This window comes from Cannabis sativa, chromosome 1 (assembly GCF_029168945.1).
Source record: "Cannabis sativa cultivar Pink pepper isolate KNU-18-1 chromosome 1, ASM2916894v1, whole genome shotgun sequence".
Taxonomy (NCBI): Eukaryota; Viridiplantae; Streptophyta; class Magnoliopsida; order Rosales; family Cannabaceae; genus Cannabis; species Cannabis sativa.
The window spans coordinates 36,898,931-36,919,763 of NC_083601.1; the positions used below are offsets into that span (position 1 = coordinate 36,898,931).

Sequence of the window (20,833 nt, forward strand, 5' to 3'; positions counted from 1 at the left end):
CAATGATCTAAACTGAAAATGACGAAAAAAAATCAGAAACACTGTGAAGAAACTGAAATTACACATTTGTTTTTTGTTGTATTCGATCAAAATAACTCCCCCTAATATCGAAATCTATATTCATGAAATGTAGATTTGTAACAAACAGATCTGGAGCTCCCACCAAATCCAAAACAATGTATGATGTGAAATTTTTTTAAAAAAAAACCTCATGAATAATACATCTACGTTATATACAGTTGCATTTTCATTAATTGATTACTGGTTTTCAATATAAATATATTTTTTTAGAAACACAATAAGAAGAGTAAATTCGAATAAATGTACAACCAGTTACGTATAAGTCTGTTTATTTTTTGTTTTGGTTGCCTTATAGTTGCATTATCGTTTTATGATAGTTTATATATAATGCAGGAATTTAATTTGACGGGGACTAAGACATAGTAGTTATACATAGTAAGTTTTGTGCAAATAGTTGCATATTAGTTCTATAATGAAATAACATATGCAAGTAGCAAAACTATAATAAAATTACTAAACAACTGTATACAAACTAAAATACAGGAAAAACTCTTTGAACATCAACATCCATGATAAATCTCATTGTTACCCATTGATGATATAAAAATGGACAGGAAACAACTAGACAAAAAACATATTAAAAAAATACATACAGAAGGTGTTTACACTATTAAAAAACTATGAAAAAACTATTTCAAAATGAGAAATAATCAAATGAAGAAACTGAAATGAAAAACAATAAAACATCTCGAAAAATAAAAACAGAAAAAAAAAACAAAATAAAATAGAAATTAAGACTAAACAAACGAAAATGAAAAATTCCTAAAAAGAACATATAAATTAAACTAAAAAAATAGAAACCCTAAAAAACCAAACAAAACTAAAAGAAATGTTAAAATAAAAAACCTAAAATAGTAAAATCAATAAACACAAAACACACTAATGTCAAATACGAAAAAAATTTCAAAAAGGGGGGAAACGAAAAAGAAACCAAAAACAAACCTGAGATCGAAGACCAGCTCCATCTTAATCATTTTTTGAGCATCATCTTGATGAATTTTTTCCTGGGCAGCAACCTTTGATTTTTTTTTTAGGAGGAGCTCGCTCACGTTTCAACAATTGAGGAGCAAAATCGGAGTCATCGTCTTATTCCTATTAGCTACAGCTTTCAACCCCATTTTAGAACTTTTCTTTGGCAAAGGGGAAGGAGAAGAGTTCAGCTATGGAGGTTTTATTGTTATAAAAAAACTGAAAAGAAATTGAAAATAATAAAAAAAAAAAAAGAAGAAGAAGAGAAAAAGATAAGGGAGTGATGTAAGGTGTGATTGATATAAATCATCAATCAATGACAATGACGTGTGTGGCTGCATGCATGGATTGTGTGTGTAAGTGGTAAAAGTGTAATAAAATAAAGTTAATGTGTATAAATGTTGGTTTAACCGTGTGAAGATATATATGTAATAAAGTGTGTATTTTGTATTTTTGATGTAAAAATTTCTATTTTTTATTATAATTTTAAACATAAAAATAAACATAACCAATGTTACCATATATATATATACTAGGTTGAAATTACGTGCAATGCACGTTTATTTTGTTATAATATATATTTTAAAAAAAATATATCATAATTTTAATTGTTACAATAATTAATGTCTTACATAAATTTTATTTTATAAATAGTGTTATTTTAAAGATAAAAAAATATTTTATATACATAATATATATAAAAAAAATAATTTAAAAATTAAATTTTTTAAAAAAAAAACATGGCCTAAATAACAACCTTTAGGCCTGCTAGACACTGGTAAACATGGTAACCAAATCTAGCTTGATCTAATATACGAGCATAATTTAGCTTGTGAGTGAGATTGGCATTTGTAGATCGTGATTAATCAAGATTACATTAGATTTTTTACAAAGGTTAAAAATAAAACAAAAATGTTAAGGACAATTATTCGAAAGATGGAAAGGATATACATAACAACTTCTTTATTTTTCTTTTCTTGTTTTCCATTTCAATATGCAGAAATTATATAAAAAAAAAATTAAAATATAGAAGAATATTGCTCAAGGCCTATTGAACAAGATATCACAATTTGAATTGAAAGTAATGGCTAGGCAAATCGGTTTTACTTTTATATGTATTTATATATATATATATTCTTGTTTTTTTGGGACGATATGGTTTTGTTTATATATATATATATTATTTTTTTAGGGAGTTAAAATGAGTCATCCGTTTGTTAGAGAGATATGTGGGTAAGATGATTTTTTTAATTTAAAAAGAGATTATTAATATTTAAAAGATTTTTTAATTTTTTGGGTTTAATTATTGGGTTTATTTGTTAACGGGAGATCAAACCTATTAACATCGTTAAATTTAACAGAATATTCTTTTAAAAATAAGTATATTCTGTTAAACCAAGAATTGCCGTTAGATAGGCACTTTTAATATATAAAGATATAATAATCAATAATTGTTACTATATATATAGTATAAAAGAAATTGAAAAAAAGTTTTTAATTATATATTAAAATGTATGAGAAAATAATAATAAGTTTTTTTGCACATATTTTGTAATTATTTAAAATAATGTATACAAAATTGTAAAATGCTCTTTCGCTAATTGATATGCAAATGTGGTTCTTACCGTTATTGACAAAGAAAAGAAAAATACTTATTTTTACTCGTTCATTAATCTTATTGTAAAAATATACCCAATATATCAATTGTCTGGGTGGTGTAGTCGGTTATCACGCTAGTCTCACACACTAGAGGTCCCCGGTTCGAACCCGGGCTCAGACATTTTCTTTTATACAACTCCACCATCCATTTTCTAGATATAACCTTTCTAGATGCTGGATTCTGATTATTACTTCATTTATTAAGAGGCTCGATTCATTTACATCTTCTCTTACAGAGTCCACTCATTTCACACATTTAAGAATAAATTTGACAATAACACAAGGTATGCCATAATATCAAACGAGGTTACAATTTCATTTAGCATATAACCATTTATGTACAGAGAAAATATAGTATTTACACAGGATTTCTTGTTCGTTTATGTAATGTATCTACCACATTCAATTGATAAAACTCGATAATATTTGTGTTTTGTTAAATGGATCAAATGATCATTATTCACAAGCTTTGCCCGAGTGTAATACTCAAAAACACATAAGCATACGCCGTGAAGTTGTGCAAAAATTTCTGTATGATCATACCACCCAACTACAAATTAGGATGCCCATTGGAAGAATGTTGCTCCGAGTAGATATTTCTTTTAGCATTTAGCACAGCCCGAATTCGTTTTTCACTTGCCACGGCTTCCTGAATGTTCTCCCTAACCAAGTTGCAGAGATCATCTAGGGCAAGCACCGGAAATGGTTCTTCAATAAGAACACCAACCTGCAGTAGATAAGATGAATGGTAAATAAAGTCATCTAAATTAAACCACACTTCTACAAATTCCACAACTTGACTCCCATAATCTGATATCCTATCTATTTTCTCTTCAGAAAGAAAGGTTTGAGATTTTCCACTACCTAATTTGGCTAGAAAATCTCCCATTCAACCGACATTGACATAAACTGTTTCATTAACCTCAATAGCTCCCTAATTATCAAAACCATAAAAGCAGCACTCACTACTTGCCTCCCAATCTTTAGATGATCTAACTGTCAGGCAAAAGAAGACTAACACAAGTCCAAAACTGAGTATTAGAGAGAGAAAACATACTTCTTCTATGCAGAACAAAGAAGCAGCACTAACGAAAGTAGCAGGAACCACAATCCAGTGGCAATCATCCCAAAGTATGATAGGGAGAGTTAGATGCCAAAGGACAAGAAATCTTGAAGTCAAGCGAGTGTATGATAAAGGGATTGGAGTGCCAATGAGCTGTTCACAAACACCAATTCCTTCGTGAAAACAAGAGATTTTTGATTCCTGCACAAGTTGAGTTTAAGGGTTACCATGATATGGTGGTTGCTAATTTGAAGTGTCCACTTCTCTGAACTACTAAATTATAGTCTTAAAAAAGAATCAATGATTTCCACCTGATGATATCTTAATTACAAAATCTAAACAGAAATTATAGCTTATTTAAGATGTTTAATAAAACTTGGGAAATGAAACTGACAAAAATTTCTCAATGTCTTGCTAATTCAAGAAAAATTACCAACGTAATTCTCTTTGCTTCTTCCAACTTCAGCATTTGCAAGCTCTGTGAGATGAACTGAATAATGCTGCGAGGCCGATGTTTTGAATTCAGAACCACCGCCAATTCATCTCTTTCAAGCAAATTCTGGAGATCTCCTTCAGCATCCGAACCGTAAAGCACATGGCACTTAAATCAAGAAGTCCAAAAAAATCAGCATCAAACTACAATACAAGCATATGAAACATATGAATATTCTTAGAAAAAAGCTTGAACCCAAGAACCACTAATTAATTAGCCTGAATTTTGACAGCTTGAGCAATTTGTTTCAAGTCCAAAAACACAATTTGAGATCAAGTGGAAAATATATATTGAATCCATTCCTCTCATAGATAATACTTTTGGATCAAATTTCATATTTTTGTTACTTAACTTGGGTCAAGCAAAACTTCTCTACTTTTCGATTAGCTTATATATCTGTCTTGGTATCCACTTTCAAATTTCTTCAAGTAACAAAAAAACTTGGGAAAAAATGGAATTGACCTTAAGGGCAACCGGGAATGCCATTATGTACTGCAAAAGCGCCTTTTTGAGCTGCGCATCGGAGGAACTCTTCACCGCTGTAATCACCAGTCTAGCCATATCATTCGTCCCTGCAATCACTTTAGTCCAAGCCTTCCTCCCTTCCTCGAACCTCGAATACGAAGCCTCCGTTCGGAACACCAACAGTAGCGCCAATGCCGGCGCAGTCAGCTGGTACGGTAGCGATGAGGCCCTCAACACAGGGAAAAACTCCGGCAACCAATGCATCAGAACCACAGAGTTATAGCTCGCAATGACAGCTGCTACCGACGTGAATGCTATTACCGGTGGTATCAATGAAAGGATGACTCGGGACGACAGGCTCGAGAGAAAGTGGCGGACATGGCGGAGCGAGCTTCTGTGGTCAACCCATTTCTCGTGGTTGTAAAGGGTTCGGTTCTGTCGCATTCCGCGCTCTTTGATTCGGTCGGCCCAGTCTGGTATGGCACGGAGGATTGAAATTAGAGTTTTTGAGGGAGATGAAGATGAAGATGGGTTCGTGGGGTTTGATGAAGCGAGGACTTTGAAAGAGGTGGTTGTTCTGGGTTTGGAGGAAAGGGTTGGGTGTAATTTTGAGAGGGTTTTTGGGGAAAAGTCGGAAGAAAGGGACACTCTGGTGGTAGAGTCATTTCTGGTAAATATCAGGTTTGGAGTTAGGGTTTTGGAAGAGAAGGAAGAAGAGGGCATGTTATGGAGTCTGAGAGAGTGAAAACAAGAACTAGGAGAGAGAGTGGATTGGTAGTTAAAAACAGTTATTTGTGAAGGAGGTTTTTACACGTTCAAAATACAAAAATATGAAATATGAAATATGATAATGTTACTTACATTCGTGACAGACATATTTGGAAGTTACTGAAAATAAGTATGCTGAGTGGAGTCGGGGAATTTGTTTCAAAACAACAACACATAAATTCAAAAAACTTTTTGAAGATTAAAGAGACTCATCATGGGTCATTTGATGTGATGACCTCATTTTAATAGAAAGTTTTCTCCTATTTCATGCAAAATCATATTCAATAGTTTGAACTTCCAATTGGTGAAGGCAGATCAGTCGAAGCGGTTCTGATCCATGGATTCTAGTCACACTTTTTTTCGTCCACTTTCTTATGGTGAGCCTACAAATGAGGTAGGACTAGCAAAACGAGTCAGACACTATAACACAATTTGAAATCTGCACGAGAGTTAGGAGTTTGGGTTTGCCTTAAATGAGTTCGGGTCGTGTTCGAGTTAACTCGTTTAACCCATTTAATAAACGAGTTGTGTTCAGATTCACACGACTAACATAAAATTGACCAGTTAATAACTTATTTAAAGTTATTTTAGTACTTTAACATATCACAAACGGGTCATAAACGCGTTGAATACTTCATAAATGTATTATTGGTTGACATGTTTAAACAAAATATGCTTATAAACGGATTACACAGATCGTGTTCGGATTTTATTTTCTAATACGATTTTTAAATGGGTCGTGTTCGGGTCAAGTATATACCTATTATACATGAGTCTCGACATGATAAGAATACAACTCGCGAACACAAATGGCCACCCCTAAAATGGGGTGGTAGCGAACTTGATAACACATGCGTCAATGAAACATATAGCTCCTGCAACAATATTTTTCACCACTTATGTGGAAAAAATTCTTACTTTACCATTGAATTTCTTCCCAAATTCAAATATGCTCATTTGGCATCATCACCACTTCGACCACTACATTGTTAAATCAAACTTTCATTTGGCAAATTCAATTGAAGATGCACATGCTTCGTCATTATGGGACTATATTTGGTCTCTTAAATTAACGCAAAAAAAAGTCAAAATCTTTGCTTGGGTGTGGTTTATGATGCTCTCCAAGTGGCTAACCTTGTTAAAAGGAAGGTAATAACTGATAATACTTGTTTGGTGTGTAGTCGGGCTTGGGAGTCTATAGGACATGTCTTGTTTAGCTGTGAGTATGCTCGATCTGTTTGGCATAGTTTAGGCTTGGTTTTCGATTGGCATCCTTCTTCTTCCATGATCAAAGGAGACTATCTTGTTCTTCTCTCTACACTTTATACCAAGGCCGAAATAGAATTTATTATTTGTACTCTGTGGTGCATTTGGACTGAAAGGAAAGTTGTTATTCATGGAGGAAAGGCAAGGCCGGCTGCATAACTCGCTAAGTTTGCTGCAATTTATCTCGTCAACTTCAAATCTGCTAGCCTCAAATATTATCCGGCTATTCCTGCAACTCAAGACAACACCCTCTTTGCAACAACTCTACTATCGACTGCTTCACCTCCGTGGGTACTCTCGGGTTTAGGAGACTATAAAGTAGCTGTAGTGCTGCCTTGAATGCTAGCAGGCAGGGACGAAGCTACTTTAGCTCCAAAGGGGGCCATGGCCCCTCTCAAAATTTTGGACAAAAAAAATTATAAAGTAATTTAATGTTAAAAATTTTATTTTTTTCCAAAAAATTATGTATTTGGCCCCCTTAATGATTTTTTTTATCATTTGGCCCCCCTTATTCTGAACTTCTGCCTCCGTCCCTGCTAGCAGGAGTATCATATCATTGGTGTTGGTGCAACTATTCGAGATGCTCACGGTCATGTTATGGCTGCGCTTTCTAAACCGATTATACGAAATTTAAAATCGCATGAAATAGAAATAAAAGCCATTTTTTACAGTCTTAATTGGTTTCTTTAGCTACAATTATCTATTACACAAATATTAATTTATGATAACAAAGTATTATCCTAAAAAAAAAATAGTTTGACTTGCAAAGAATTATTTATTGCCTATATGTTTGACAATGAAAAAAAAAAAAAAAAAAAAAACCATCTTCAAAACATCAAGGTTCACAAGTCACAATTGGTGTTAAGGTGTAAGCTTTTACAAGAAACCAATTGATCCCAATACAGCATCTCATTTTTTTAAAAAAAAAAAAAAACTGGAAAATTTACTCAAACTGGAGGTGTTACTATACAAAGTTAGCTGTTTATTAAACTATGGTTGTTTCTTGATGTTGTTGTCAGAGCCCAGCTTCTCTACTTGAACTTCTTCAGATTGAGTGTTTGGTCCAAAGATGTATCCTTTCACTGAATTTTCTGCCGATTTTATGGCCTTTTTAACCTGCCATAGAAGGTTTGAGCTTTAGGTAACAAATATGAAAAATGTACCTTAATCTTTATCTTAGATGATAAAGTTTGGATAACTCCTCAAGATAAAACTAAATAAACATTAAATCTTATAGACTGCAACTTCATAAATGACACTCAAATTTGAAATCAATTTTTTGAGGCAACCACAAAACAGAAACTCCCAATTTCAAGACATAAAATTCTTGACTAAGTAGAGATTTTTATTATCCACGAAGTGCAAATTAACATATACAAGCTACACAAGATGAAATGGATAGAGCAAATGAATTGACTTGCAAAGAATTGACCTATTTATTCCTAGAAAGCAAAGATATTCTATCATCCAGCAACAAACACTGCCCAAAATAACTGAAAGTGACAATTTACACAAAGTGCAAATATTCTACATTCTAAAATAAGGGGCTATTTGTCATTGCAATTTTACAGGTCTCAATTCGCTTAAAACTTATGCTCGCTAAATAGGTGCTTGTAAATCATAATTCATAAATGGCAGCCAGTTCTATCAGTGTGACAAGGAACAGATTTCAAGGACAAAATCCTACCAACTCAACTCAGTGGTTTCATTCGAAAGGATGAAGAAGAACAATGGATAATAAGTTGCTTTTATCAATTTGATGTCAATAGTGTAATAGTCTAGTCCGTCCAACCTTTGCTTCCATAGAATAATGAAAAGGCCATCAATGAAAAACGACAACCAAAACAGGAGACATTCCCACAGTAACTCAAACCTAGAAAACCCCCCAAAACAATACATATACGAAAATTTACAGACAACCCACATACAAAAACATCAAAAAAAGATCTCCAAAACGCTACTCACAGCTGAGTTGACCATTATTTTAAGTAGCGAAGAGCAAAGATTGCAAACCCATTTCATAAAACATCTTAAAGTTTCTAAATATTTCATCTTAATTGCAATAAAATAACAGCATAGCGAACGGATTCATCGAAGAAGACAAGCTTACAGGATCGAGAGCATTTGGTTCGGAGCCATAGTCGGCGGTTAGGAGAAAATAAGAGGCAGTGACGGTAGCCACCATAGTTGTCCTCCTCACTAGCTTGTCTGTTCGTGGGTTCATCATTTTGTTCACTTTGATCCTAATTCCTAAAGAGGGAAGGGTTTTAGATCTTCGTATTGACAAAGAAACCTGGGAAAAAATATATCCAGCGGTGGAAGAAGGATTTAGAAGAAAAAAGTCGCAGAGAAACCAACGACAGATTGGAAATTGCTAAAGTCTATTAATATTTTTCTCTTATTATTGAAAATTGCTAAAAACACATTATGAAATTAATGTCAATTTTATTTTAAATATTTATTTGTAAACCATTTTTGTTCCCCTAAAATAGAAAATCATTTCTTCATTTATTAATAGAAAGATTTATTTCGTCCAAAAAAAAAAAAAAGAAGAAAGGTTTATAATTTTCTTTTTTTATGAATAGAAAGATATATGAAAAATTAAATGCGTAATTTCCATGTTCAGTATTAAAATTACATGTACTTGTCTAGCCAAGTTTAGTTACTTTAAATTTGTGTATCGCAAATAGGGATGCACATTTTCCCGCGGGGGCCATGGGACGGAGATTTCCCGTCTAAATGAGAAACGGGGCGGGGACGGGGATTACTTTTTGTCCCCGAATGTTAAACGGGGCGGGGACGGAGATCACACTCCCCGCCCCTACGGGGACCCGTTTAGTATTTTATCTTATATTTTTAATAATATTTTATAATTTATAATTTATGTTTGCATTTTTTTAGTATATTAGTATTTTTTTTTTTTTGAATTTTAAGTTATATTTTGGATAATAATTAGTTTATTGAATAATAATTAATGTGTAATATTTTAATTATTATGTAGTTTAATATTTTTGTATATCAAAAATTTCATTATAAACTTTATTTTATTATTAGGGGATTCTCCGCCCCGTCCCTGCCCCATTAGGGGATTTCCCGCCCCCATCCCCGATGGGGAATAAGTGGGGATGGGGATTAAAATTCTTAACGGGGATGGGACGAGGGGAGTACTCCCCGCCAATTTCCCATCCCGTGTGCATCCCTAATCACAAATCTAAGATTTTCCTTAACTATCGATTTTCTTCAAAGTCTAAAATTTGTGATATTTTATTTATTTATTATTTTTTCTTTTGAAACAAGTTGAATAGAAATATCTAAAAGGGAAAAAAAAAAAAGGGAAGAAAAAAAACCCAAAAAGATCCCAATATCGTTAGTTGCTCATTTTCATTACTTTCTGCTTTTGGATAAAACGACATGAAGTGTATTAATATTGAGTTAAACGACACATCGTTTATTATAGTAGGGAAGATAGAGACTCGATAATTATAGGGAAGGGAAGGAAGTGAAGGCAAGTCAAGTTAAAAAGAGTTGTCTTTAGCGGTGGCGAGTACGGTGACCCAACCCAAGTCCAACACCCCACCCGCCCGGATCAAATCTTCAAATCCCCCGCTTTCACTGTCAATTTGAGAGTCCTCTCTCTCAACCATCTTCGCAGTTCGCACCTCACTCCTCCTCACCACACCATCCATGGAGGGACCAAAGGCAGCTCAACCCCAACCTCCTCAACCTCTCTCCTTTAATTCCAACAAGAGACCCCTCTCCACTCACTCTCTTCCACACAATTCCAAACGCCTCAAACTTCGTCTTCTTCTCAATAGTCTTCGTCCTCATTTTATTGAGGTTTGTTTTTGACTTTTATCCAACTTCATTCGTTTTTCTTTATTTTATTTCTTTTATTGGGTTTTTTTTTTGCTAATTCCTTCTGGCAACTGTGTTAAAAGTGGGTCTCTTTCTCTCTCTGGTGTTTTTAATTGTAACCTTTAAACTCATGGAGGTTCAGATTTTGAAAGATCGCTGTTGCAAGATAAATTTTTTTTTCAAGAAAACAAACAGCAGAAAAAAAACTGGATGGACTCTGTAAAGAAAACTTACAAATAGAGTTTTTTTTCTCAATTGCTAAACTTATTTATTGATAAACAGAAAGGTTGATGAATTTTGCATATTTATTTATAGTTAGAAACTTAGTGTTGCTGAAATTTCTAGGTTTCGTTTGAGGATATGTATTTAGCACATTCCTTATATACATTTGCTGAGTAAATTACTACTTTTCATACCAAATAATATGAAATCCTTTCTGTTGTGTTGAAGGTTATTAGCACCCCGGATTTTCGGAATTGCAGGGCGGCTGATGAAATCCAAGAACGTAAGCTCACTGAGATGATTTACTTTCTTTTCATATTTGAATGTTGGAATACTACACCCTTAAATTTTAGTACTTTCAGCTTCATGACTCATATCCATGTCTTTATGGACAAAACTTGTGCTGAGTTTACAAGTATAGTTTTTAGATGGGGTAGACGCCAATGCCATCATAAGTTCAGACCGCTTTATTACAAGTCTGGTACTTTTTGCACACAATGAAAGGTTGTACTCCAATTTTTAAACTGGATATGACCTTAGTAGGATCTGGGGTTTTGGTAGAAGTGAAATAAAATTCACATTAGGTTAGCAGTTGATATTTGTATGGTCTGTCAATAATTAACATATTAGTTGGATTGGCTGTTAAATTGTGTTTGTGACATTCCAAACCTTCAAATTACAGAGCTGAAGCAAGTGGTAGAGCTATTCAAACAGGTGATATCAGAAGCAAATTCCTCTTGGAAAAAGAATGGTCAAAATCAGCAAGAGAAGCCTCAAAATGTCTCTTCAGACCAACAAGAGAAGGCACAACCTGAATCCGGTGAGATTAAAGGGACATACGTTGTTGGAGGATCAGCTTTTGGATGGAATTTCATCACCTTTACCAGCACAGATCCAGTGTATTATGGCATGACCAAGGAATCATTCCGTGCAGCTAAATTAATTACTCCCTAAACCAGTTTGGGACTCTGCCGCTAGGATTGCTGATTCTTATTCTAGGCCTTCAGTTTAGTGTCTACTCCACCAAACGTAACACCTCATTTTGAAGAGCAGAAGATCCAACTTAATCGGTTCAATGCTATTAAGATATTAACATCAGTACTTAAATTCCCGTCCCTAACCCGAAGTTCAGAATTTTAGGTGTAGAACTATAGAAATGTTAAATGATTACAGGTTTGATATTTATAGCTGGATGTTTTATGAAAAGGGATTGGTAAGCTTTTGTGTTTGTGATAGTTTATTATTATTCAATGTCGCTCTGAAAGAAAAAAGTTTTAAATATATTTATGGGGAAAGGAAATTAGATTTTGTAGTGATGAGAATTTGTACCCACAAAATTGATTATGTTTCTTGGGAAGGAAGTTAATTGCTTTATAAGACTTGTCTTGTGAGTTGTGAATCTCATGATTATGACATAATTAACCTCTCTGCTGAGCAAGAAGTTCATAATTTGGTTAGTATATGTTGTGCATTCAAACTCATTTTACAGCAAAATAAATTTCAGAAACTTATGATAGTGTATTATGTTTGTATTATTTAATTAGTAAAACGTATGAATAAACAAATTGGGTCCATAGCTCAGTGGTAGAGCATTTGACTGCAGATCAAGAGGTCACCGGTTCGAACCCGGTTGGGCCCTTTTTTTAAATTACCTTTTCGAATCTTTTATTTATTTGCACATTAATCCATTAATTAATTGCTTTAATTCCCACTTATGGTTAGGGGTGGGGGTTGCATACCAATTCTCTAGTATTCAAGAAGCCAGATTTATTCCTTCAAAAAAAAAAAAGAAGCCAGATTTATACCCTTTCAAAAAAAAAAAAAAAAGAAGCCAGATTTATACTATTATCGTATTCTTACTATTTTTCATCAAAAGTTTAGGATTACCATTCTACAAAGTATGAGTGTCAAAAAGAATTTTGACATAACACACAAACATAACACAAATTTTAATAGTTAGGATCGAAAAAATTAAATGCAAGTTAAAAATAAGTCGATTTAATTTGACACAAAATAAAAAGCGTCAAATATAACACGACTTGTCATCCTACAAAGTATGAGTGCTAAAAAAGATTTCGACATAGCATACACGAACATAACACGAATTTTATTGGTTAGGGTCTGAAAAATTAGATATATGTCAAAAACGAATCAGCACGACTTGACGCGAAATAAAAACGGGTCGACTTGCTTAACACAAATGTAACACGTTTGACACGATTTTTTTAAAATAAAATAAAATAAAAAATTATTAATAATAATATAATTATGTAAAATATTTAATGTATAATATTTTAAAATTTTAAATAGTTAATGTATATATAAAAAAAAAAAAATGAAAAAAAAAAACTATATATAGACAGATATATATATAAAATTGAAAATATTTTATTTATATTTACTTAAAATATTTATATATATAGGGTGTTGAAAAAATAAAAATACACATGGTAGTGGTTTTGGTAAAATAATTAAAGAGAAACAATTTCTTATTTGACTTTAAAACAAATTTGAAAAAATATTAGAAAAAAGGAGAAAATAAATATATAAGTTTAAATAAATATTTCTTTAGTTAATTAATTTAATAAATTTAAATTATATGCCAAGAGAATAAAAATAATAATAAATACACATAAAAAGAATAAAAAAAATATATAAATGAAAAAAATAAAGAAAGATTAATGCCTCTCCTAAAAAAAACGTAAAATGCATCTATGTAAGTCAATCATAAAATTTTTAAATAGCCTAACATTAAAATTAAATTTTAAACATTTAAAAAAAAAATTAAATTTTAAAAAAGTTTATGGGTGAAATAGATACATTTAAAAAATTAATAATTAATAATACTATTTTTTTGGCAACAAAGATCTAAGGTGGATTGGATGCAATCGGGAGACAAAAACACCAAATTTTTTCATGTGAAAGCCAATGCAAGACGGGCTAACAACAAAATTGTTTCTCTCAAATCTGATGTGGGAGTCACAGTTACATCTAAACAAGACATTGCTGATGTTACCTGTCAATATTATGCTGAAATTTTTTCAGCAAGCCCTACTGATGATGATGCTATTGCAGCCCTCATAGATGCTATTCCAACAACCGTCACTATGGAAATGAATGATGATCTTACTAAGCCTTTCACAGCCAACGAAGTTGAGGTTGCTTTAAAGTCTATGGCTCCGGATAAGAGTCCTGGAATTGATGGAATGTCAGCCATGTTCTATCAACAAAATTGGGATATTGTTGGTCCACAAGTTATAGCCGCTGTTCTTTGTGTTCTCAATGAAGGTGCTGATCCAATTCCGCTTAACTGTACTTTAATTACACTTATTCCGAAGGTTAAGAAGCCACAAGTTGTCAAAGACTTCCGTCCCATTAGTCTCTGCAATGTCATTTCCAAGCTCATCACGAAGGTTTTGGTGAGTCGGTTCAAGCATGTTCTACCGTATGTCATTTCAGAAACTCAGAGCGCTTTTCTTCCCAATTGATTAATCACGGACAACATACTAGTGGCTTTTGAACTCATCCATGGAATCAAGCACAAAACATCTGGTCGTAAAGGAGTGGCAGCTCTCAAGCTTGATATGAGTAAGGCTTTTGACCGTGTCGAATGGAATTTTGTGCAGTTAACAATGGCAAAGATGGGTTTTCATTCCAAGTGGATATCTTTGATCATGGCCTGTCTTACAACGAATCACTTTACTTTTCTTGTCAATGGGGAAGTTACAGGCTCCCTCACTCCAACGAGAGGTCTTCGCCAAGGCTGCCCTTTATCGCCATACTTGTTTCTCACTTGTTCTGAAGTTCTGTCTCGACTGCTTCAGCATGAGGAAAATCTTGGGAATCTTCATGGCTACTCTTTGAATCGACACTCTGCTCCCATATCTCATTTGTTCTTTGCCGATGACAGTCTCCTATTTTGTAACGCTACTGAGAGCTCATGCTTGGCTATGAAACGATGTTTGGACATATATCATAGAGCATCGGGACAGCTTCTTAATCCTGACAAGTCGGTAATGTCTTTCTCTCCCAATACCACTTTGGCTAGCCAAATTTTCTTTCATCGACACCTTGCAATGCCAATAAGCGAGTGTCATGAAAAATACTTGGGGCTTCCATCTTATTCGGGTAGGAACAAACAGCAAATTTTCGGGGAAATCAAAGATAAGGTGTGGAGGTTAATGAATACTTGGAGTGAAAAAAAAAATTCAGCTGGGGGTAAAGAAGTCTTGCTAAAAGCGGTGGTTCAATCAATTCCAACTTTTGCCATGAGTTGTTTCCAACTTCCAATTACTACATGCAATCAACTTGAATCAATGATGGCAAATTTTTGGTGTAGAAAAACTGAATCGGGCAACAGAATCCATTGGAAAAATTGGAAGCTGCTGTGCAAAACAAAAACACAAGGAGGTATGGGATTTCGTTCTTTTGTTCACTTCAATCAAGCGCTTCTCGCAAAGCAAGCCTGGCGAATACTCAATCATCCTATATCATTGCTGTCCAAAATTCTCAAAGGCAGATACTTCCCTCGGACATCTTTTTTGGAGGCTTCACATGGCCACTCACCATCGTTAACATGGCAAGGAATTCTATATGGCCGAGAACTTATCAAAGCTAGTCTTCGTTGGATAGTTGGTGATGGAAGACAAATTAACTGTGGTTCGGACCCATGGATTCCAGGATGTTATAATTTCAAACCAACCTATTACACTGGACCTCCATCAGCTGTGGTTGCTAATTTTATTTCAGAAAACCGTGAATGGAATATTCCTCTTTTGGAAAGCTGCTTTTCAATGGTTGATGTGGAAAAAATTCTTACAATCCCTATTAGCTATTTTCAGAGTACTGACGCTTTGATTTGGCATCACACCAACTCTGGAATTTATAGTGTCCAGTCGGGTTATCATCTTGCCACTGAACTTGAGGACTGTCTACAGCCTGCTGCTACCTCCTCCGCACCTGGCCAATGGAATTTCTTCTGGTCTTTGAATCTTCAACAAAAGATTAAGATCTTCGTTTGGCGAGTTCTTCAAGATGCGCTACCTGTAGCCACTTCTCTTGTCCGAAGAAAAGTCATAACAGATGCTACTTGCTCTCTTTGTCATCAAGCTTGGGAATCGATTGGTCATGTTTTTTTTGGTTGTAAGTATGCCCGTTTAGTGTGGCGTTCTGCAGACTACAATCTAGATTGGACTACCACTTCTACAATGATCAAGGGTGATTACCTCCTGCATCTATCAAGCATCTTCACCAAATCAGAAATGGAGCATATACTTTGTGTTTTGTGGTGTATTTGGACTGAGCGAAACCGTGTGGTTCATGGTAACAAGGCTAAACCAGCAAGATCTCTTTCCTTGTTTGCTGCTAATTACTTGCAGCAATATCGCACGGCCCAGCAGAAATTCAGGCCTTCAACTACATCTTCCACTCCACATCAGGTGGCATCTGCTGCAGCAAATACTTCCCAACAAAATCTGGTTGCTCCTCCTCCTATACCGTGGCAACCTCCACCTCACTCATCTCTCAAACTTAACGTGGATGCTGCTGTGGACGCACAGCGACATATCATTGGTGTTGGTGCGGTTGTACGAGACTCGACAGGATCTGTTCTTGCTGCCATGTCGAAACCTCTTGTTGGCAACTTTGCTTCCCATGAAATGGAAGCCAAAGCACTCTTCCACAACATAAATTGGATTCTACAATTGGAAGTGCCAATTACTCACATCGAAACAGATGCTCTCATGGTTTCAAATGCTCTAACTGTTTCTTGTAATGCAATTTCTTCTTTCAAAAACTTAATTGTAGACATTTCTTGCCTTCTTTCCTCTCTCCCTAATGTATCTATTTGTCATGTTAAGCGTAATGCTAACATAGCTGCCCACGGGTTAGCTAGATATGCTTTAGGGTTGGAAGAAGCTTGCTTTTAGATGGGTATTATCCCTTCTCCGATTTACGATGTTATTGTAAACGATATCTCTTTAGTTTTATAATAACATAGTATTTCTTCTCAAAAAAAAAAATAATACTATTTTTTTTCGAGCGAGAATAATAATATTAATAGTAATGTCATTATATATTTTAGATTATATATTATTATTATTTTAGAGTCAGGGTATTAATATCGTCATTTAAATTTCAAAAGAATCTATTTCAAAAAAAAATATCGTCATTTAAAAAAAGATTAATTTTCAGTTTAAAAAAAAGATTAATTTTGATAATAATACTAGTAGAAGAATATATATATCTATTCTATATAAAGTGTGCCTATATAACCAAATTCTTGGTTTATGAGAAATTCGTGGGTGACTTTTTATTTATATTAAAAATAAAATAATTTATTATTAAAAATAAAATGGTTTATGAGAAATTCATGGACCACTCTTTATTTATATATAATTAATAAAATAAATCCCCATTAAATTCAAAAAAAAAAAAAACATCATTAAATAAAAACAAAAAAATGACTAACATCAAATCTTCAATTACATAGCATGTAAATTACTCAACATCAAATCTTCAACTACACAATACATGTAATTACTCAAACATCACATCTTTCAATTATAAAAAAAAAATGACTTTTTAGGAGGGAAAATATGGTTGTCTAATAGAGCTAAAACAATATGTTTCCAGTGTGAAATGACTCAACATCAAATCTTCAATTACACAGCATGTAAACTACTCAACATCAAATCTTCAACTACACGATACATGTAATTACTCAAACATCACATCTTTCAATTATAAAAAAAAATGACTTTTTAGTAGGGAAAATATAGTTGTCTAATAGAGCTAAAACAACAGTGTGATAAAAAATTAAAGCAACAATTTTGTTAATATCAAAGAGTTTGTAAAATCCGAAAGAGTTTGGGCACAAAGAAATGATGTTTCTTTTTCTTACTCTTTTTAGAATCAATATATGAATAATAATTTGAATTAATCTTATAATCTTAACTTTTTGATTCAATCAATAATTATTTGTCACGTAATTATTAAGTCTTTTCCCTTTAATTTTCCTTTTGTTGATGATGCTAATTTATTCATATTTTGATTTCTACAATTTTTGTGTTCAGACTATTAAGGTAGTGTTCTCCTAGGGGATCTAACGAGTTTCGCCCCTTCGCTAATGGCATCTAAAAGTTTAAATTCCAATATTGTATAAATCTTCAATTTGTTCTATTTCTTATATTAACTGAAATTTTGCTATTTTTTTTTTAATTTACAACTTGATTGTTTATATCTTATTAGGGACATTCATGGAAATTAGGGTTTCTTTGAAATATACAATTAATGAGCATTACTTTATGATCATAGTGTGTTTTCCATGGCTGAAAACCTCAATAATCTCTATCATTTGATATCAAATAAAATAAAATTATCATGAAGTATACATTATGGTTATTTAATGAGTAATTAGTGTGTTGAAATTGTCAAGCTAATATTTAGAATTGTTTATAATTGAATTGTTTCTTTGTCAAAATTAATATTAAGTATATTTATATGTTTATAGGTTTATCTATTTTCTCTTAGATCAATCATGCTCATATAGCAAAAAAATCATACTCATATAGACATGTTATTTTCATTTTGTAATTTAGATCTTCTTAGTCATTATTTAGTTCACTTAAATCTTTTCCGATTATGATAACTGAAGTTTTGTTTCTTTTAGGTACTCCATTACAAAGATTTGTATTACATGTATTATTTATTTTTGACTATGAGGAGGTGGATTTCTTTATTGGAAAACATATAGCTTGAGAAATTATTGTTCATATATTGAATAATTATTTTTGATTAATGGGATTCATATATATAACTTTGTATATTGAATTCTTTATTTAATTTTGATTTTTACGTGATTATTTATTGTTTATATATCTAGAATCCTATTTGATTAAAGTTAGATTATAAGATTAATTAATTTGTGATTTCTTCCTATACACATAATAATAATAATCTCACCGAATAACTAATAATATTTTTTCTTTAATTTTTAATTGTATAACTTTCAAATAACATAGAAAAAAATTAGCATAAAATTTAGTATACGTGCCTCGCACGTAATTTTTTGCTAGTATATATATATATGTCAAATATAATAGTTGACTACTGTGTAAAATCACAAGGAATTTCAGCCAATATACGATCATCATCATAGTATTCATCATGGCGAGAAACAAGGGCGACTTTTGGCAAACTCAAAAGAAAAAAAAGGATGGAAAACTCGTGAGGATTGATGATGGTGGTGGTGCATCAATGGACGGTATTTGTGACGATTTACTTTTGGAAATCCTATTACGACTCTCTGATCAGCGGTTGGCAATCCAATGCAGCGTCGTCTGCAAACGCTGGCGTATGCTGATTTGGAGTCCCCAATTTGTTGGCGCCTTCAAAGGAAAAAGGCCCACAACGCTTGTGATGCAGGTGGGGGAATGCATGAGGATCATGCTTTGCGGAAGAAAGTATTGTCGTCCTACTGATAATGTTGTTTACCAAAAACAACTCTCCTCCTTTACTAGTTATTTGAATTTCATTCCTGAGGATGGATTAATGAATATAAAAGCCTGTTTCAACGATTTGCTGCTTGTGGAAAGATTTAGAGATGAACGCAGAAAATTATATATCTGCAACCCATTTACTCGACAATGGTTCCTTCTTCCTAATCTTAATCTCAATCCCGTATCTTATTATGGCGAAAAGTTTGGATTGTCGTGCGAGGAGGTGCCAGACAGTGGTAATAAATTATTATTCAAATACAGGGTTTCGATTGTTTATGATCATATCAAGGTGGCCAATTTCCGTTGGAAAACTAGAAAATGGAGCAGATCATATATTGGAGAAGGGCTTTCTCCGTTAGATGGTACCGACAACCTTGTTTCCTTGAACGGGAATTTTTACTGTATTATGACTTGTTCCAAAACCAAAACCATTATTGTCGTTGTCTTTGATCCTGGTCGTAACAAATTTGTTGGGCGTATCGAACTCCCCAAAACTGACCGATTTCCACCCTACGTGAGTACACCACCTTTAGACCTATCGTACCCCAAATTTTCGCTGGGAGTGAGTGAGGGTCGTCTACGGTTGGCTATGGTAAGACCAGCAAATCCAGAAAAGGAGGAAGAGGAGGAGCAAAACTACATGTGGAAGGTTTGGGAAAACAATAATGGGTCATGGAGTTTAGTGTACAACAGGGCTTGCTTCCCTACATGGCAAGACAAACCGCAGATAATTTACCCAGATAAGATTTGGTTTCATCCGGAGAATGGTGAAGTTATGTTCTCCATCTCAGAAATATTTCAACGTGTCCTTTGTCACAACATGAGAGAAGGAACGGTAGAAGAAATATTGGAAATACTCAAAAGATATGATATTGTTAATTTTCGTGGACGAAGTGATAATCAGATAACCTCAATACAAGTCACCTTATCTGCAACTGGATTACCTCCTTTCCCTTTCCACCTTACTCGTCTCATCCCCCCAACTCCAGCTCCTAATTAACCTTTCCTTAGTATCATAATTACTGTTTAATATTGGTTCATGTTTATGTTTTTTTGATAAATAATTGTTTAGCTTAGTTTCTATCAACATTGGGTGAGTGATGTTGTCATTTTTATTTTTAAATTTTAGGTTATTTTTAATATTAATTTTAGATTAAGTTTAGTATATTTTTAATTGAGTTTTAATCGTGTTTGGAGCATTTTTACGCTTGTTATTTTTTATTTTTGCAGATTTAAAATAGAAGAAGACTAGAAAAATGGAAAAAGATAAAAATATCATGATATTTAAAATAGAGAAAACTGTGCAAGAAAATAAAGCTGAAATTTCAAGCCTGAATTCGACTGTCTTTTGATTGGATTTTGGAAAAAGTCAAAACATAAAAGTTCTAGATCTCTCTTTTATCTTTCCAGAACATCTTGAATCGTCCAATTCCGAGCAATATTGAGAAAGTTATGGCCAAAATACTATCAGTCGACGCAGCAAAAAAATCGCTT

The 20,833-nt window shown here is 33.3% G+C and overlaps 3 protein-coding genes and 2 non-coding genes across 5 annotated transcripts; 3 read left to right on the forward strand and 2 right to left on the reverse strand.

Annotated features, from left to right (window-relative positions):
* Nucleotides 1-2,756: 2,756 nt before the first annotated feature.
* Nucleotides 2,757-2,830, forward strand: TRNAV-CAC (transfer RNA valine (anticodon CAC)). Its single transcript has one exon. It is a non-coding gene; the product is annotated as a tRNA-Val (tRNA).
* A 176-nt stretch (nucleotides 2,831-3,006) lies between these two features.
* On the reverse strand, nucleotides 3,007-5,755 carry LOC115706526 (voltage-dependent chloride channel 1, chloroplastic). The gene is made up of 4 exons (XM_030634202.2): nucleotides 4,728-5,755; nucleotides 4,206-4,373; nucleotides 3,767-3,973; nucleotides 3,007-3,436 (listed from the first exon to the last, which is right to left on the reverse strand). The coding sequence occupies exons 1-4, from the start codon at nucleotides 5,451-5,453 to the stop codon at nucleotides 3,260-3,262; spliced, it is 1,278 nt and encodes a 425-aa protein (XP_030490062.2). The 5' UTR covers nucleotides 5,454-5,755; the 3' UTR covers nucleotides 3,007-3,259.
* A 1,816-nt stretch (nucleotides 5,756-7,571) lies between these two features.
* Nucleotides 7,572-9,182, reverse strand: LOC115706536 (uncharacterized). The gene is made up of 2 exons (XM_030634213.2): nucleotides 8,875-9,182; nucleotides 7,572-7,880 (listed from the first exon to the last, which is right to left on the reverse strand). The coding sequence occupies exons 1-2, from the start codon at nucleotides 8,989-8,991 to the stop codon at nucleotides 7,755-7,757; spliced, it is 243 nt and encodes an 80-aa protein (XP_030490073.2). The 5' UTR covers nucleotides 8,992-9,182; the 3' UTR covers nucleotides 7,572-7,754.
* Nucleotides 9,183-10,249: 1,067 nt separating this feature from the next.
* LOC115706533 (uncharacterized) lies at nucleotides 10,250-12,218 on the forward strand. The gene is made up of 3 exons (XM_030634209.2): nucleotides 10,250-10,601; nucleotides 11,070-11,124; nucleotides 11,524-12,218. The coding sequence occupies exons 1-3, from the start codon at nucleotides 10,449-10,451 to the stop codon at nucleotides 11,793-11,795; spliced, it is 480 nt and encodes a 159-aa protein (XP_030490069.1). The 5' UTR covers nucleotides 10,250-10,448; the 3' UTR covers nucleotides 11,796-12,218.
* Nucleotides 12,219-12,408: 190 nt separating this feature from the next.
* TRNAC-GCA (transfer RNA cysteine (anticodon GCA)) lies at nucleotides 12,409-12,480 on the forward strand. Its single transcript has one exon. It is a non-coding gene; the product is annotated as a tRNA-Cys (tRNA).
* Nucleotides 12,481-20,833: the final 8,353 nt, after the last annotated feature.

What these genes read in the sequence shown, in the direction of transcription:
- LOC115706526 (XM_030634202.2), bottom strand. Translation starts at nt 5,453, where the DNA reads ATGCCCTCTTCTTCCTTCTCTTCCAAAACCCTAACTCCAAACCTGATA. An exon ending in CATTCCCGGTTGCCCTTAAG is followed by an intron (nt 4,374 to 4,727) that starts GTCAATTCCATT and finishes TCTTGATTTAAG; the next exon opens with TGCCATGTGCTTTACGGTTC. An exon ending in AAGCAAAGAGAATTACGTTG is followed by an intron (nt 3,974 to 4,205) that starts GTAATTTTTCTT and finishes CAACTTGTGCAG; the next exon opens with GAATCAAAAATCTCTTGTTT.
- LOC115706536 (XM_030634213.2), bottom strand. Translation starts at nt 8,991, where the DNA reads ATGATGAACCCACGAACAGACAAGCTAGTGAGGAGGACAACTATGGTG. An exon ending in AACCAAATGCTCTCGATCCT is followed by an intron (nt 7,881 to 8,874) that starts GTAAGCTTGTCT and finishes CTTCTATGGCAG; the next exon opens with GTTAAAAAGGCCATAAAATC.
- LOC115706533 (XM_030634209.2), top strand. Translation starts at nt 10,449, where the DNA reads ATGGAGGGACCAAAGGCAGCTCAACCCCAACCTCCTCAACCTCTCTCC. An exon ending in TTCGTCCTCATTTTATTGAG is followed by an intron (nt 10,602 to 11,069) that starts GTTTGTTTTTGA and finishes GTTGTGTTGAAG; the next exon opens with GTTATTAGCACCCCGGATTT. An exon ending in GGCTGATGAAATCCAAGAAC is followed by an intron (nt 11,125 to 11,523) that starts GTAAGCTCACTG and finishes TTCAAATTACAG; the next exon opens with AGCTGAAGCAAGTGGTAGAG.